Source organism: Drosophila serrata, unplaced genomic scaffold (assembly GCF_035046125.1).
Source record: "Drosophila serrata isolate PLE 108 unplaced genomic scaffold, ASM3504612v1 contig_328, whole genome shotgun sequence".
In the NCBI taxonomy this organism is placed as follows: Eukaryota; Metazoa; Arthropoda; class Insecta; order Diptera; family Drosophilidae; genus Drosophila; species Drosophila serrata.
In genome coordinates this window covers 44,688-57,420 of record NW_028257226.1, presented here as the reverse complement: position 1 = coordinate 57,420, position 12,733 = coordinate 44,688, and the positions used below count along the sequence as shown (strand labels likewise).

Below are 12,733 nucleotides of genomic sequence, written 5' to 3'. Positions count from 1 at the left end.
AAACTTCGGTGTGCCGAAGTTAGCTTCCTTTCTTGTTTTTAAATATTATTTATTTTCTAATTTTTAGTGTGGTTAACTATAAACTCGTTGCATGCGCAGATCGCGCGCTATCTCTGTCTCTCTTACTCCTTTACGGAGGATCTATAAAAGAATTTATCAATCCTGACGATCCTAATCACAATAATGAAAAATTTTTATTAAATTATTGATTTGTCATCGGTCCTCGAGAAGTATGTAAAGTTTCAAGTTTATGAGATATTTGGAAACCCTTGAAAATAGTGCTCAAAGATTCCGTTACATACAGTGACGCACTAAACTGTTGGCACAGTTGCAAACATGAACTTTAAGTGCTATTTCCAGGCGTATACATTATTTTATTGAATAAATTTCTTAAATATAGTTAAATTAAATTATTATGTATAAAATGTCCCTATTTTTATTTTATTTTGTTTCATATATTTAGCACTATATAAACTTTAAAAGAAAACAAGAAAGGAAGCTAACTTCGGCACGCCGAAGTTTATATACCCTTGCAGATAGAAATTCTATGACTAGGAATCCATACCATATAAATTATATATATATTCATTCATTCATTCACTTATACATATTATATTTGCAGCTTTACATTCACAGATTTGCATTTTTCTTCTACATCAAACGATCGTTTGTATGGCACCTATATGATATAGTCGTCCAATTTTCATAAAATTTTACACAAAATTGAAGAGTACATTTTTTTTTTTTTTTTTTTTTTTTTTTTTTTTTTTTTTTTTTTTTTTTTTTTTTTTTTTTTTTTTTTTTTTTTTTTTTTTTTTTTTTTTTTTTTTTTTTTTTTTTTTTTTTTTTTTTTTTTTTTTTTTTTTTTTTAAATATATAAAATGTCTATATTTTAAATTTGATCCAATTCTATTGAAAACTAAAAATGTTAAATTTTTTTTGTAAAAATTTTCCGATCATTCCTATGGCAGGAGAGAGTATATAGAAGGCTAACTCCAAAGTTTCATTCAGATAGCTTCAAAACTGAGAGACTAGTTTGCGTAAAACAGACACAAGGACAGACGGACATGGGTAGATCGACTCGGCTGTTGATCCTGATCAAGAATATATATACTTTATATGGTCGGAGGTGCCTCCTTCCCTGTGTTGCAAACTTCTGACTGAAATTATAATACCCTGCAAGGGTATAATGACCATATTTCGTGACACAAAAATCTTTTCACAGTTATTAGTTTTACTTGATTTATTTTAGACTTAAGACCTTTATGTTCTTTTTTTTTTTTTTAAATGTAAAAGGGGACTTTTTTTAAGCCCATGGCGTCACAAAGTTTCCAAAAAACTTTACATTTATCTACAGTTCTTCTGCCATTTGCCTAAATTTTAAGAAAATGGAGAATATCCTAAAAAAAACCGACGTAGCTCAAAGAAAAATTGTCCTTCATCTGCACAATGAAGTCAAATCGTATGGCGAAATAGCCGAAACGATGGAACTAAGCCGATTTTCCATTAGGAGCATCGCTACGATGGAGTCTAAAGCTTGGAGAGCGCACCTAAATCTGGGCGTCCCAAGGCTTTAAGTCACCGGAAACGCAACGCGGTGATCCGAAAGGTCAAAGTGGACTCCAAAACATCATCCTCCCAGATCGCCGCTGAAGTTAAAACCGAGTTTGGGAAGGATATGATATTTTTCCGATGATCGTAAAAAGTGCCCTATACGAAACCAACTTACATTGCCGAGCTGCTAGGCGAAAGCCGTTCATATCTGATATCAATAAAAAAACGCGTTTGACCTATACTAAAAAGTATCTGAGCAAGCCAATTGAATTTTGGGATCAGGTACTCTTTTCGGAAGAAACCAAAATTAATATTTATCCCTCTGATGGCCGCCAGCACGTATAGAGAAAACCGAACACTGAGTTGGATAAAAGTAACTTGGCACAAAAGTCAAACCCGGTGGCTGAGGCGTGATGGTATGGGGATGCATATCATCCACTGGTGTCGGTAACCTGGTGTTCATCGGAGGTATCATGGATAAAGTATATTACCTCAATATTTTTAAAGAAAACTTACAAAAAAAAACCCTCAAAGTTCAAAATGCAAAAGTTCGTCACATTTATGCAGGACAATGATCTGAAGCAATCTGCTCACTATATTGCTCCCTCACTATAAAGCACATGTACTGCCATATCCACCACAGTCACCGGACCTAAATCCGATCGAGCATTTGTGGGAGGAACTCGATAGACGAATGGAAAAACACATTTCATCAAAGAATTGCCTTATAAAGGGATTATTGGAGAAATGGAAGAATATTTTAGCAGAAGTTACTAAAAAATTGGTGCATTCTATGCAGACGTGATTAAACAGAAAAGACTACCGACGAAATATTATTTTAAATAAAAAAAATAAAAAAATTAGATTAAGTGTGCCAAGACTTTTGTTTCACGAAATTTGTTGTTTTTGTTTAAATTTAAATAGTTTTTAGTACGTTAATAAAAAAAACCAAAAAATATGGTGCCGACGGCTGCCGTCTAGACTACCGCCGTAACTGTATCGTGGGCAGAGCGTCGCAGTAGAAGTCGCAGTCGGCAGAGCGTCTCCTCGGTAGAAGTCGCAGTCGGCGCGTTGACGACGGTCGATGACAGTGGCCTATTGATGACATGCGGTACTGCAGGGTACAAACATACATATATACATACATCCCGAACTAATAAAAGCGTGTTAAAAAAACGTCTGGGAGAGATGTCCAAGGGAGGCGACAAACATACGAAATCATAAACTCATTACCGACCTCCTATAAAGAATCTGTCCCCTTTGGCATAAATTTGCAATAATTTGTCAAATGAATTGGCATTTACTAGCACAGAATCACATCATTTCCTCTATACCCAAATCAAATATTTATTTAATTTTTTTTTCATTGAAAATGGATTACCTATTTTTGCAAAACAAACTATTACATAAAAATATCAAATCTACCAAACTAACAACACAAATATTTTGAAATAAACGTCAATAAATGGCAGCGTTTTAATAAAACCAAAAACAGGAACTTTACGATCACACTGATTTGAAAGTGTTACAGCTATGATATTATCTTCCACTTATGATTAGTTTCCAATTGCAATTCTTCGTTTTCTGGACCTATAATACACTTTCCAAAATTTTTGGGCGTTTTCTTTAAATATTTCTGAACTGTATCATGTATCTCATCGACAGTTACAGAGAGCATTCGTGATCGATAGTTTTCAAACATATCCTGCGATACCGCATACAATAAGTAATCAATACCAATATTTCCAGGTGCTATCGGAGAGTCCAACTGCTGCAGAACACCCAGTTTGGCTTCAAACAAAGCTTCTTGATCAATATTTTTTTCCAAGCGTGTCCACTCATAAGTTTTGTCGAAAGTATCTAGTGTTTTGATTGAATGTGGGTCCCGGTAACTATAAAAGCTAAAAATACCGTCTGAACTTATCTTTGCACCCGCTCCATAAGCTCCGTTTTTTTCACGGACAACAGGTAGCAGGTACTTGGCTGAAAGTAGCTTCGCTAAAACGCGCAATTTAGGATGGTCCTGATGCAAATACGGAGCTGCAAAAAAGGCTTTAGCGCAGTAATTAACCGGTATATTCAGGATATAGTGCTGACAGCTTGGGTTTAATAAATTAATTGAATGGCTTTCTTTAGAGTTATCTAGACTTGGTAAAGTTTCCAAGAAATTTCTATAGTGTTGCAATGCAGTCGCCAAGTAAGATTCCGTAGTGTTAATAGCTACTTGGATATTATTCTTCAAAAATAGTTTTTTTCCTATTGATTTTAACGTTTTGCAGATGTCAACCGTATTATTGTCTTGTACCAGAGTTTTCATAAAGTCTATATGATCTATTCCAAATAAACGGGACTTAAGATTACTGGCATCAGTAACCAATGCACTTGCTCCTAACATAGCATATACATGACCAGAACTAGCAACTCCAACTGATATATTGGATATGTAATTTTCAATAAGCATTTTAAGACGGTCCGTATCCGTAAAATCAAAGTTTAGCAATAACTCTTGACAGAGGTAAAAAAGTTCTGGAGCATTTTTATCAAGTGCATGTGTGTCCATCAATACGCTGATTTTATAACTCTTTGCATCTCTTATATTTTCGATAAAATTCAACTTAAAATCGAATCCAGAGGTTTTTGACAGAACTAGCTTATCAAACTCACGAAAATCATACTTAGAAGTGCCCATGTTGTTAATAACAGTACAAAACAGAGGCAAAAGCTGAATCTCTTCTTGACTTAAACTTGTTGCATTAAACAAGCACTTTAAATACGTAATCTCGTTTGACGAAACTTTGCATATTTGAGTATGTACATTTTGAATCGTTTCTACAATCAATTTTGGCCACTTTGGTGGCTCGCTTACATCATTGATGGTCAGACATGGTAAAATTTCCGTGTTCGGTTTAACCTTTTGAAAAGCGTCCAGCTCCAAACCAGTCTGATAAATGTTTTGGAACTTTTCTTTGTCTAGGACAGCAACTATTTGTCTTAGCATCTCTGACTCAGCCCGTTTAAAGTTTTCTTGATATAATGCATCAGGGGACATAGTAAGTGTAAGTCTATGTGTATTATTGGCGAAATATTGTTGAATTTTATCTTGAAAATATGTCTTGTTTTTTCTTAAGCTGGTTCGAAGACTTGATATCATTTCTGATACTCGAAGATTACTCACTATATCGCCATTATTGTTCCACAGGGCAGTAGAATTAAACAGCAAAGCGTTTCCAAAATGCGGGCTCTGATGCTTTAAAGATAACTCGAGACTATGCAAAATGCTTTCTACATGCTGGGACTCAAACCCATTTTCTATGGAATGAGTTATGGTTTGATCGAATATCTCGCAGAATTTTGTAAAATCTTCCACTCTTAAGTCTTGTAATCCAACGACGAAAGCTGTGTCTTTTGTATCTGATGAGTATCCCGTACTTCTATTGTAACCCCCGGAGAAATTTGGTTCTATTAGGCTCTTGTAAAAAGGTGAGTTGGGTCCACGGATTAATACCTCCGAAAGGACGTTTAACTCGAAACTCTCCTGTAAGTTGGTCACATCGCACATTAACAGCGCTATGGCTATTTGGTTCTGTCGGTCAATAGTTGCGCCCATACTGTCCAATCTACTGGAAATATGTACGTTGCGCGGTTGTTGCCATCGCTGTTGTTGAGGTATTTGACTGTATGAGTTGTCAATACAGGTTCTTTCTGACAAATACTCTTTATCGAGAAGCCAGAGTGTTTTAGTCAAATCAAAAGATCCGTAAGAGTAAATACGAGAGTTACTTGGATGATAATATTTTTGATGGAACTCAATTAAATCTTCGTGCGTTAATTTGGGTATTTCCAATGGATTTCCTCCAGACACGTATCCATATGTGTGATCAGGAAGCATATTGTTTAGCAGATTCTGACTAAAAACCTGCGAGTTTTCAGAAAATGCGCCTTTCATTTCGTTATAAACTACTCCTTTAATAATAAGCTTGGAATTGCAATCATGTATGTCTTCATTCTCAAGTCTCCAGCCCTCTTGAAGGAAATCCAAATACAAAAGATTTGGTCTGTAAAACATAAAAATTAAACATTTATCGTCAAATACAATGATGCCTTACCTGAATACAGCGTCTAAGTAAATTCGCTGCAAATTTCTGAAATCAGTTTCATTCATGGTCGAAAACGGATATATGGTATAATCTGGACCGGTCATTGCATTCATAAATGTCGCTACAGAGCGGTTAAGCATTTTAAAAAATGGATCCCTAACGGGATAGTTTTTGGAGCCGCATAGCACCAAATGCTCTAGTATATGGGGCAACCCAGTGGAATCAAAGGGAGTTGTTCGAAAATTTATTGAAAATACGTTGTTTGCATCGTTTCTATCGATGTGCCATAGTTCCGTTCCTGTTCTCTGATGCCGCAAAGTATAAGACGTAAGCTCAAAATCAGAAATGTGCTCCACATGTTCGCATAGGAACCCATTATATATTTTTCCTTCTGCATACTTATGTTCATGATGGTGGATTAAATTTGGTACGTCACCTTGTGTGTGGGAAGCTCCAAACTTCTTATTTGTTGACACAAACTTGCAATTTTTATTTACTTGCGACCGCCAGATATTGGGATGCGCGTTTCCCAACCATTTTAATCGCGATAACATAGTAGTGTTTATAAATGAAAAACGTACAAGGATGATTTCGTATATGTCACCAGTTGTCTGAAGATTTTTTACTTAAATCGCTAAAAAAAGGAACACGATTTAATAAAAGTTATAACATCCGAAAGCACAATACATATTTCTGTTCGCTTAACAGTTATCAAAAACTAAGATTTTTAAGTAAAAACAAATATGTACAATAAAAACGTAAAAGCTACAAATGTAAAATTACAAGAACAACTTACCAATGATATGATTTATAACTTTAATTTTTATCCATACAAATTTGATGTAACAAACATGTCAATATGAAGGCATTGCCTTCAGGCAATAGAGATGGAGAAACTTCTATGCGAACATCGATGACATCGATGTTTTCGAAACATCGGCAACATCGATGTTTTTCCAATACTTCTGCGTTCCAGCTTCACCGTGCGAATCTTAAAGAGTTTTCAGCTGGACAACTTATAAGTGAGCGTCGTACGCGGCTATCATCGACCGTTGTCGATAAGCTCCTCTTCAACAAAAACAAACATGTAAATAATAGGAAAATATATATAGCAGATTCCGGGATAGTAAGTAAATAATAGGAAAATATATATAGCAAAGTTCGGGATAGTAAGTAAGCATAGTACAGTAGGGATAGTAAGTAAGGAGTATTATAAGCAATAGTATAGTAGGGATAGCACAATATCTTAAAGAACTATTATTTTCTTTGGACCATGTATATATTGAAATAATGATATTAAATTTGTTTTTGCTTTTAGTTTTTATTTACAAACTAAGGACAATATACCAAAGTGGAACATGAATATCATGAATAATTTTTTTAAAATTTGTTTTTTGTTTTCTTATTTATTTAATAAGTGATTAATAAACTGGATATTTTTTGTTGAAAATTTGACTTTTAATTTTTTTAAATTACAAATTAAAATAAAGTTAGAATACACTAAAATAACTGCTAATTTTTTTATTTAAAACATCGATGTTTCATCGATGATTTTCGCCAATATCGTCGATGTCCGTGAACATCGATGTTTCTCCACCTCTAGAAGGCAACCAGTAAAGGTGCAAAAACATCGATGTTTCTGTGCCGCCAGTACCAACAGAAAAAACGAAGGAATGGTACATAAGAGATCAGAATTTTTCCAAAATGGTACATATATAATAAAAAAAAATAAACAGGGCAAACTTTATCTGACCGCAGGATGCGCCTTACCTCGGAAATAGGTAATTAACTAAAATTTATCAACAAAAATAACACTTTTGGAATGTTTAAGAACTTTATAAGAAATAATCTTAGTTGTTAGTTTTCTTATTTCATTTTATGAGTCCAAGTGTTTGTACAACCCAAAGTGTGTTTTTCATTGATTGAAAAAATATTATTTCAATTTTTTAAAATTTCATTTTTAATTTTTCATTGATGTTTTGGGTGAATAACATCGACAACATCGATGTCTATACGACTGAATTACTGAAAATATCTGATATATAGCGATACTTAGCCGATATTTTCAACCATATGGGAAACGATCCAAAAAGCTGATTTCAAAAGTTTTAATGGTCTGCAATGAAGCAAGAAAGCTGTTTTGTATTTTCATCAATATAAAATTGTACACAAAATTGTAGAATAATATTAAATGGCAACATCTCAAATTTGATGAAAATCTGTTAAAAACTAAAAAAGTTATAATTTTTAATTGTATTAATTTCTCGATCGTTCCAATGGGAGCTATATGCTATAGTAGTCGAATTTTCATAAAATTTTACTCAATATTGTAGAATATTGTAATATAATATTTATATCACAAATTTAATAAAAATCAATTGGAAACTTAAAAAGTTATACATTTATATGTATCTATACTATTATATAAAGAGGAAAGGTTTGTTTGTTTGTTTGTTTGTATGAATTGAATAGGCTCCGAAAGTACTTGGCAGATTTGAAAAATTCTTTCACTGTTGGAAAGCTACATCATTCCTGAGTGACATAGGCTATACTTCATTTTTTAAAAAAATAGGCATCCTTACTAAAATTAAGATAACGTAATCCAAGGTGTTTAAAAAAAAAACAAAAAACTACCTTACATCTACCGCCCTCTACAGGCAGCCAAAGCATTTCCTGTCAAACATTCAAAACATATTGAAATAAGGAATTGGAGATAAAAATTTTATTTTTTTGTTCAGGTTCAGTAAGAAACGAAGTCATGCCACCCAAGAAGTCGAGTTTGGGTCGTCGTAATCGTAATACAGAAGCAAAAAGACGTAAGATTACGAATATAACTGACGAAGAACGGGCCTCCATCCGAGAGACTGAGCTGCTGAGAGCAATGCAGATGCACAACGCGGAATCAGCAGAAAGACGAGCAGATAGGCTTGAGAGAAAACGATTAAGAGTTAGACAGTTGCGTTCTGCAGCAATCGATTTGATTCACTCTCAAAATAATGAACGCGACAGGGCAAGGGTAGCTGAAGCGCGTTTACAGCTTGCAGAAGATCAGATATAATCCAACTATTGATTACAGCTCGAATCGAATGTCGTTATTGGCCGGATGCATCAGATCTGCATATACTGTCAGGCCTCTTAGATTGAATCAGACGAAACTTCGGTCCGAGGAATATATCCATTTGCGGGATGCTGTGATGAATGCTGCAACTCTCTTGAAGGATGGCAAAACTGCTCATTCATTTAAACTTCCACTATCCGTCAATCTTGAACAACAATCTACATGTTCAATACGCAAAAATGGACCTATTGGTAAATTACTACAAGACGCCTCATTGATTATGTGGGATGAATGCACGATGAGCCATAGAGCACATATAAAGGCCGTGAACAGAACCTTACAGGATCTAAGGAACTCCTCTGCAGTCATGGGAGGGATTACTTTTGTATTTGCTGGAGATTTTCGACAGACTCTCCCCGTTATTAACAGAGGCACGCGAGCAGATATCATCAAGGCATGCTTGAAATCGTCTCCCATATGGACTACGATTGAAACATTAAAATTAAGGACAAATATGAGAGCTCATCTTCATGGAATCACTGATAGCGATTTCCCACAGCAACTGCTAAAACTTGGGGAAGGAATTTTTCCAACTCCAAATTTAAGCGGTCATTGTGACATTCTTCTGGATGAGTCTCTAGGCCAAATACTCCATAATTTGGAAAATTTAATAGATTCTGTATACCCTGATATCGAGAATTTGCACGAAAGAGACTTCCATTGGCTGTGTTCTCGGGCTATAGTATCACCTAAGAATGATACTGTCAATGAATTAAATAATCTGATTGTTCAAAAAGTCCCCGGCCAAACAAAAACATACAAATCGATCGACACTGTAACGAATATTGAAGATGCAGTCCATTATCCACAGGAATTTTTAAATTCGTTGAACCCTTCTGGACTGCCACCCCATGAATTGACGTAAAAAATCGGAACCCCAATCATGCTTTTAAGAAATTTAAACCCTCCGAGCATGTGTAATGGGACGAGGCTGCTTATTAAGGAGTTAAAGGACAATTTAATAGTAGCAACTATTATCACTGGCCCAGCAAGTGGTCAACTAGCTCATATACCGAGGATACCGATGATCCCAACTGATCTGCCAATCCTATTTAAACGGCTTCAATTTCCGGTAAAAACATCTTTCGCATTAACAATTAACAAGTCCCAAGGCCAAACCTTCGAATTAGTAGGGATCGATCTGAGAAATAAATGTTTTACTCATGGTCAACTGTATGTTGGTCTATCGTGAGTCGGAGATCCTGAAAATCAATTTATTTTGCTGCCACAAAATAAAACAACATCAAATATTGTTTACAGAGAAGCTCTAACAAAATAAATGTATTTTCTTTTAGGGTTATGACCTCAATAATTAAAAAAAAAAAAAAAGGATGAATATGTGTCATATTATTAATATTATTATGAATGTGTTAAAATTGACAAATCTAAATGTAATGTTTAATGCCCGTGCGAAGCCGGGACGGGCCGCTAGTAGTATATATATATAGTATAGTGATTGAGAGTTTAGAGAAGATTAACTTCAAAATTTCATTCAGATAGCTTAAAAACTGATGGACTAGAAACGGACAGATGGACATGCCTATATAATTTATATAGTCGGAGGTGATTCCTTCACTACGTTGCAAACTTCTGACTGAAAATATAATACCCTGCACACGAATAAAAAAAAAAAAGTTGCGCTGGCATTTCAGTAATTAAGTTGACATCAGAAATCCAGAAATTTTTTAAACTTATTATCAGTAAAACCAGAAGGCTTTAAAGCTTTAAGTCTGCTGCTTAAATAACATCAGAATTAAGTTATGGAAAAAACTATGTATAAAAAAAACTGAGCAAAAGAAGGTAAGAACTTTCTGATTTGCGTTTGCTCAATCAGCTAAACGTTACGAAAGAAATTAAAATGTATTTCCGGATCAATAATCCTGCCATGCTAGACATAAGATCTAAAATTTGTTAGATTTATCTAAATTGTAAGATGAACATGAAATAGAAATGTTTACTTGGGGGAGATAAGCCGGTCGCTAGACCGCCGGGAATAGGCTCCGGCCCGCCGGAGATGGGTGATGCCCTGAGATGATCAGGAGGCATCACAGGATGGGTCCACGATTATTTTTTTGTTTACATATTATCTCCGTAACTGGTGATGTTAGTTTTGTTTTTGTATCGTGGTGCGGACTGCGGGCAATACGATACAATTACGAATATAGTCCCTTCGCCAGTCAAAGCGCTCGGGTTTTGCTTCAGTACGTAATACGTATTCGTTTTTCGTAGTGAAAGGTTGTGTGCGGACAAAAGTTTGCCAAACATTAACCCTTATGCAATATGACATTTAAAAAGAAAATCTATTTTAAGCTTAGAATATATTTTTGAATTAAGAACTTGGAAAAAAAGGCTCGCAACGCAAACAAAAAAAATGCCTCATTTGCAATTCAAAATTTTTATAAAATACTATGTAAAAAAATGTTCTACTAGTTTTATTATAAAATGAAATTTATTGTCCCATACATCATCTAAGGGTTAATCATCACATTCTATTGTTGTCCCACTCGCACTTACTATGTTGAGCCCCTTACATTTGCACTCATTGCTCTAATTGAAGAGGTACCAGAGTTTTCCGACGGGACTACCTTGTATAATTGTATCATGGCGGGCATTGGGTCAAACCAAAGACTATATAGCTTACAAGATGCCTCACGATCTTACATTCGTTTTGCAATATGAGGCAAATTTTTTTCTTCAAACGAAAATGGCACTCTCCCTGCTCTCACCCAATCGAGAGCGTAAAATTCTAAAAATGGAGGCGTTTGCATGTATGAGTAAACGCAGAACAAACAACCCTGCTGTACCGCGTGTCATCAATAGGCCACTGTCATCAACATGTCATCAACACGCCGACTGCGACTTCTACAGAGGCGACGCTCTGCCGACTGCGACTTCTACCGAATCGACCCTCTGCCGACTGCGACTTCTACTACGACGCTCTGCCCACGATACAGTTACGGCGGTAGTCGTCGGCAGTACCATGGCCCGGCCGTTGAGAAATTTTTTTTATGAAACATCGAATAATTGTTGATGAAAACATCGATGAATTATTGATGAATTATCGATTTATTGTTGATGAATTTTTATTGATGACAGCCTAGGACATGCCTATGTTAATTAAAACAACAGTTTGTATGGGCTGTCATCGATGAAAAATCAACAGCACCCCTTGACTGTTGATGAAACGTTGATTTTTTGTTGATGACAGGTACTGAAGGGAAGTGCGTAAGATTCCGTGAATATGTGTGTGCTTGGGCTTTGGGCTGCTGACCGCTTGTTAGGTAGAGAGGGGGACGAGAATGGCAGCAGAAACAGCTGATTTCAAACATGTATTGGACTGTTTTTTTAAACATGTGCATATCGATGTCTTTGTTTTTTTTTTTTTTAGCTTGCTTAAATTTTTTTACTGGTTGAATCCCATTATCTTGTTCTTTTTTCTTTATTTTAATAAGTAATGCAAAATATATAAACACTAAGCGTTTAATTCCCATTTCCAATTTCATGTGCTAAGACTTTATTTTAATTTTTCAAAATTTGCGACGTATAGCACTTGGTTAGCCCTATAATTGGTGCTAAGATCGATTTTGAACCCTTGTACGTTTTTAAGACATTCAATAATATGTACTGCATTCGCACGCGACAAAAACAGAAGTTACATTTGCAAGAAACCAGTTTAAGCTTTGATTTCAACGAAGCATGACTAAAAATTGTAATGCAACAAATTTTAATTCATTATGAAATCAAATTTCTTAATAATGTATTTTGTTTGATTTTAAAACATTAAGTTGTTAGTTTTAAAATTAAATTTTAGTCCCTGTCGAATTTTGAATTTAATATTGACTCTTTGTATTATCCGTTTGGTATTAGAGAGCATAAGACAAAGCAAAATCCTTTTAATTAAGAGATTGACTTCAAAACATGCCTTTTTATGAGTTTTTTTTTTATAAAAACATAAATTTCGTTT

General features: G+C 34.9%; 1 protein-coding gene across 1 annotated transcript; it reads right to left on the bottom strand.

Annotated features, from left to right (window-relative positions):
* Nucleotides 1-2,876: 2,876 nt before the first annotated feature.
* On the bottom strand, nucleotides 2,877-6,743 carry LOC110176670 (presequence protease, mitochondrial). The gene is made up of 3 exons (XM_020943104.2): nucleotides 6,448-6,743; nucleotides 5,661-6,285; nucleotides 2,877-5,609 (listed from the first exon to the last, which is right to left on the bottom strand). The coding sequence occupies exons 2-3, from the start codon at nucleotides 6,203-6,205 to the stop codon at nucleotides 3,086-3,088; spliced, it is 3,069 nt and encodes a 1,022-aa protein (XP_020798763.1). The 5' UTR covers nucleotides 6,206-6,285; nucleotides 6,448-6,743; the 3' UTR covers nucleotides 2,877-3,085.
* Nucleotides 6,744-12,733: the final 5,990 nt, after the last annotated feature.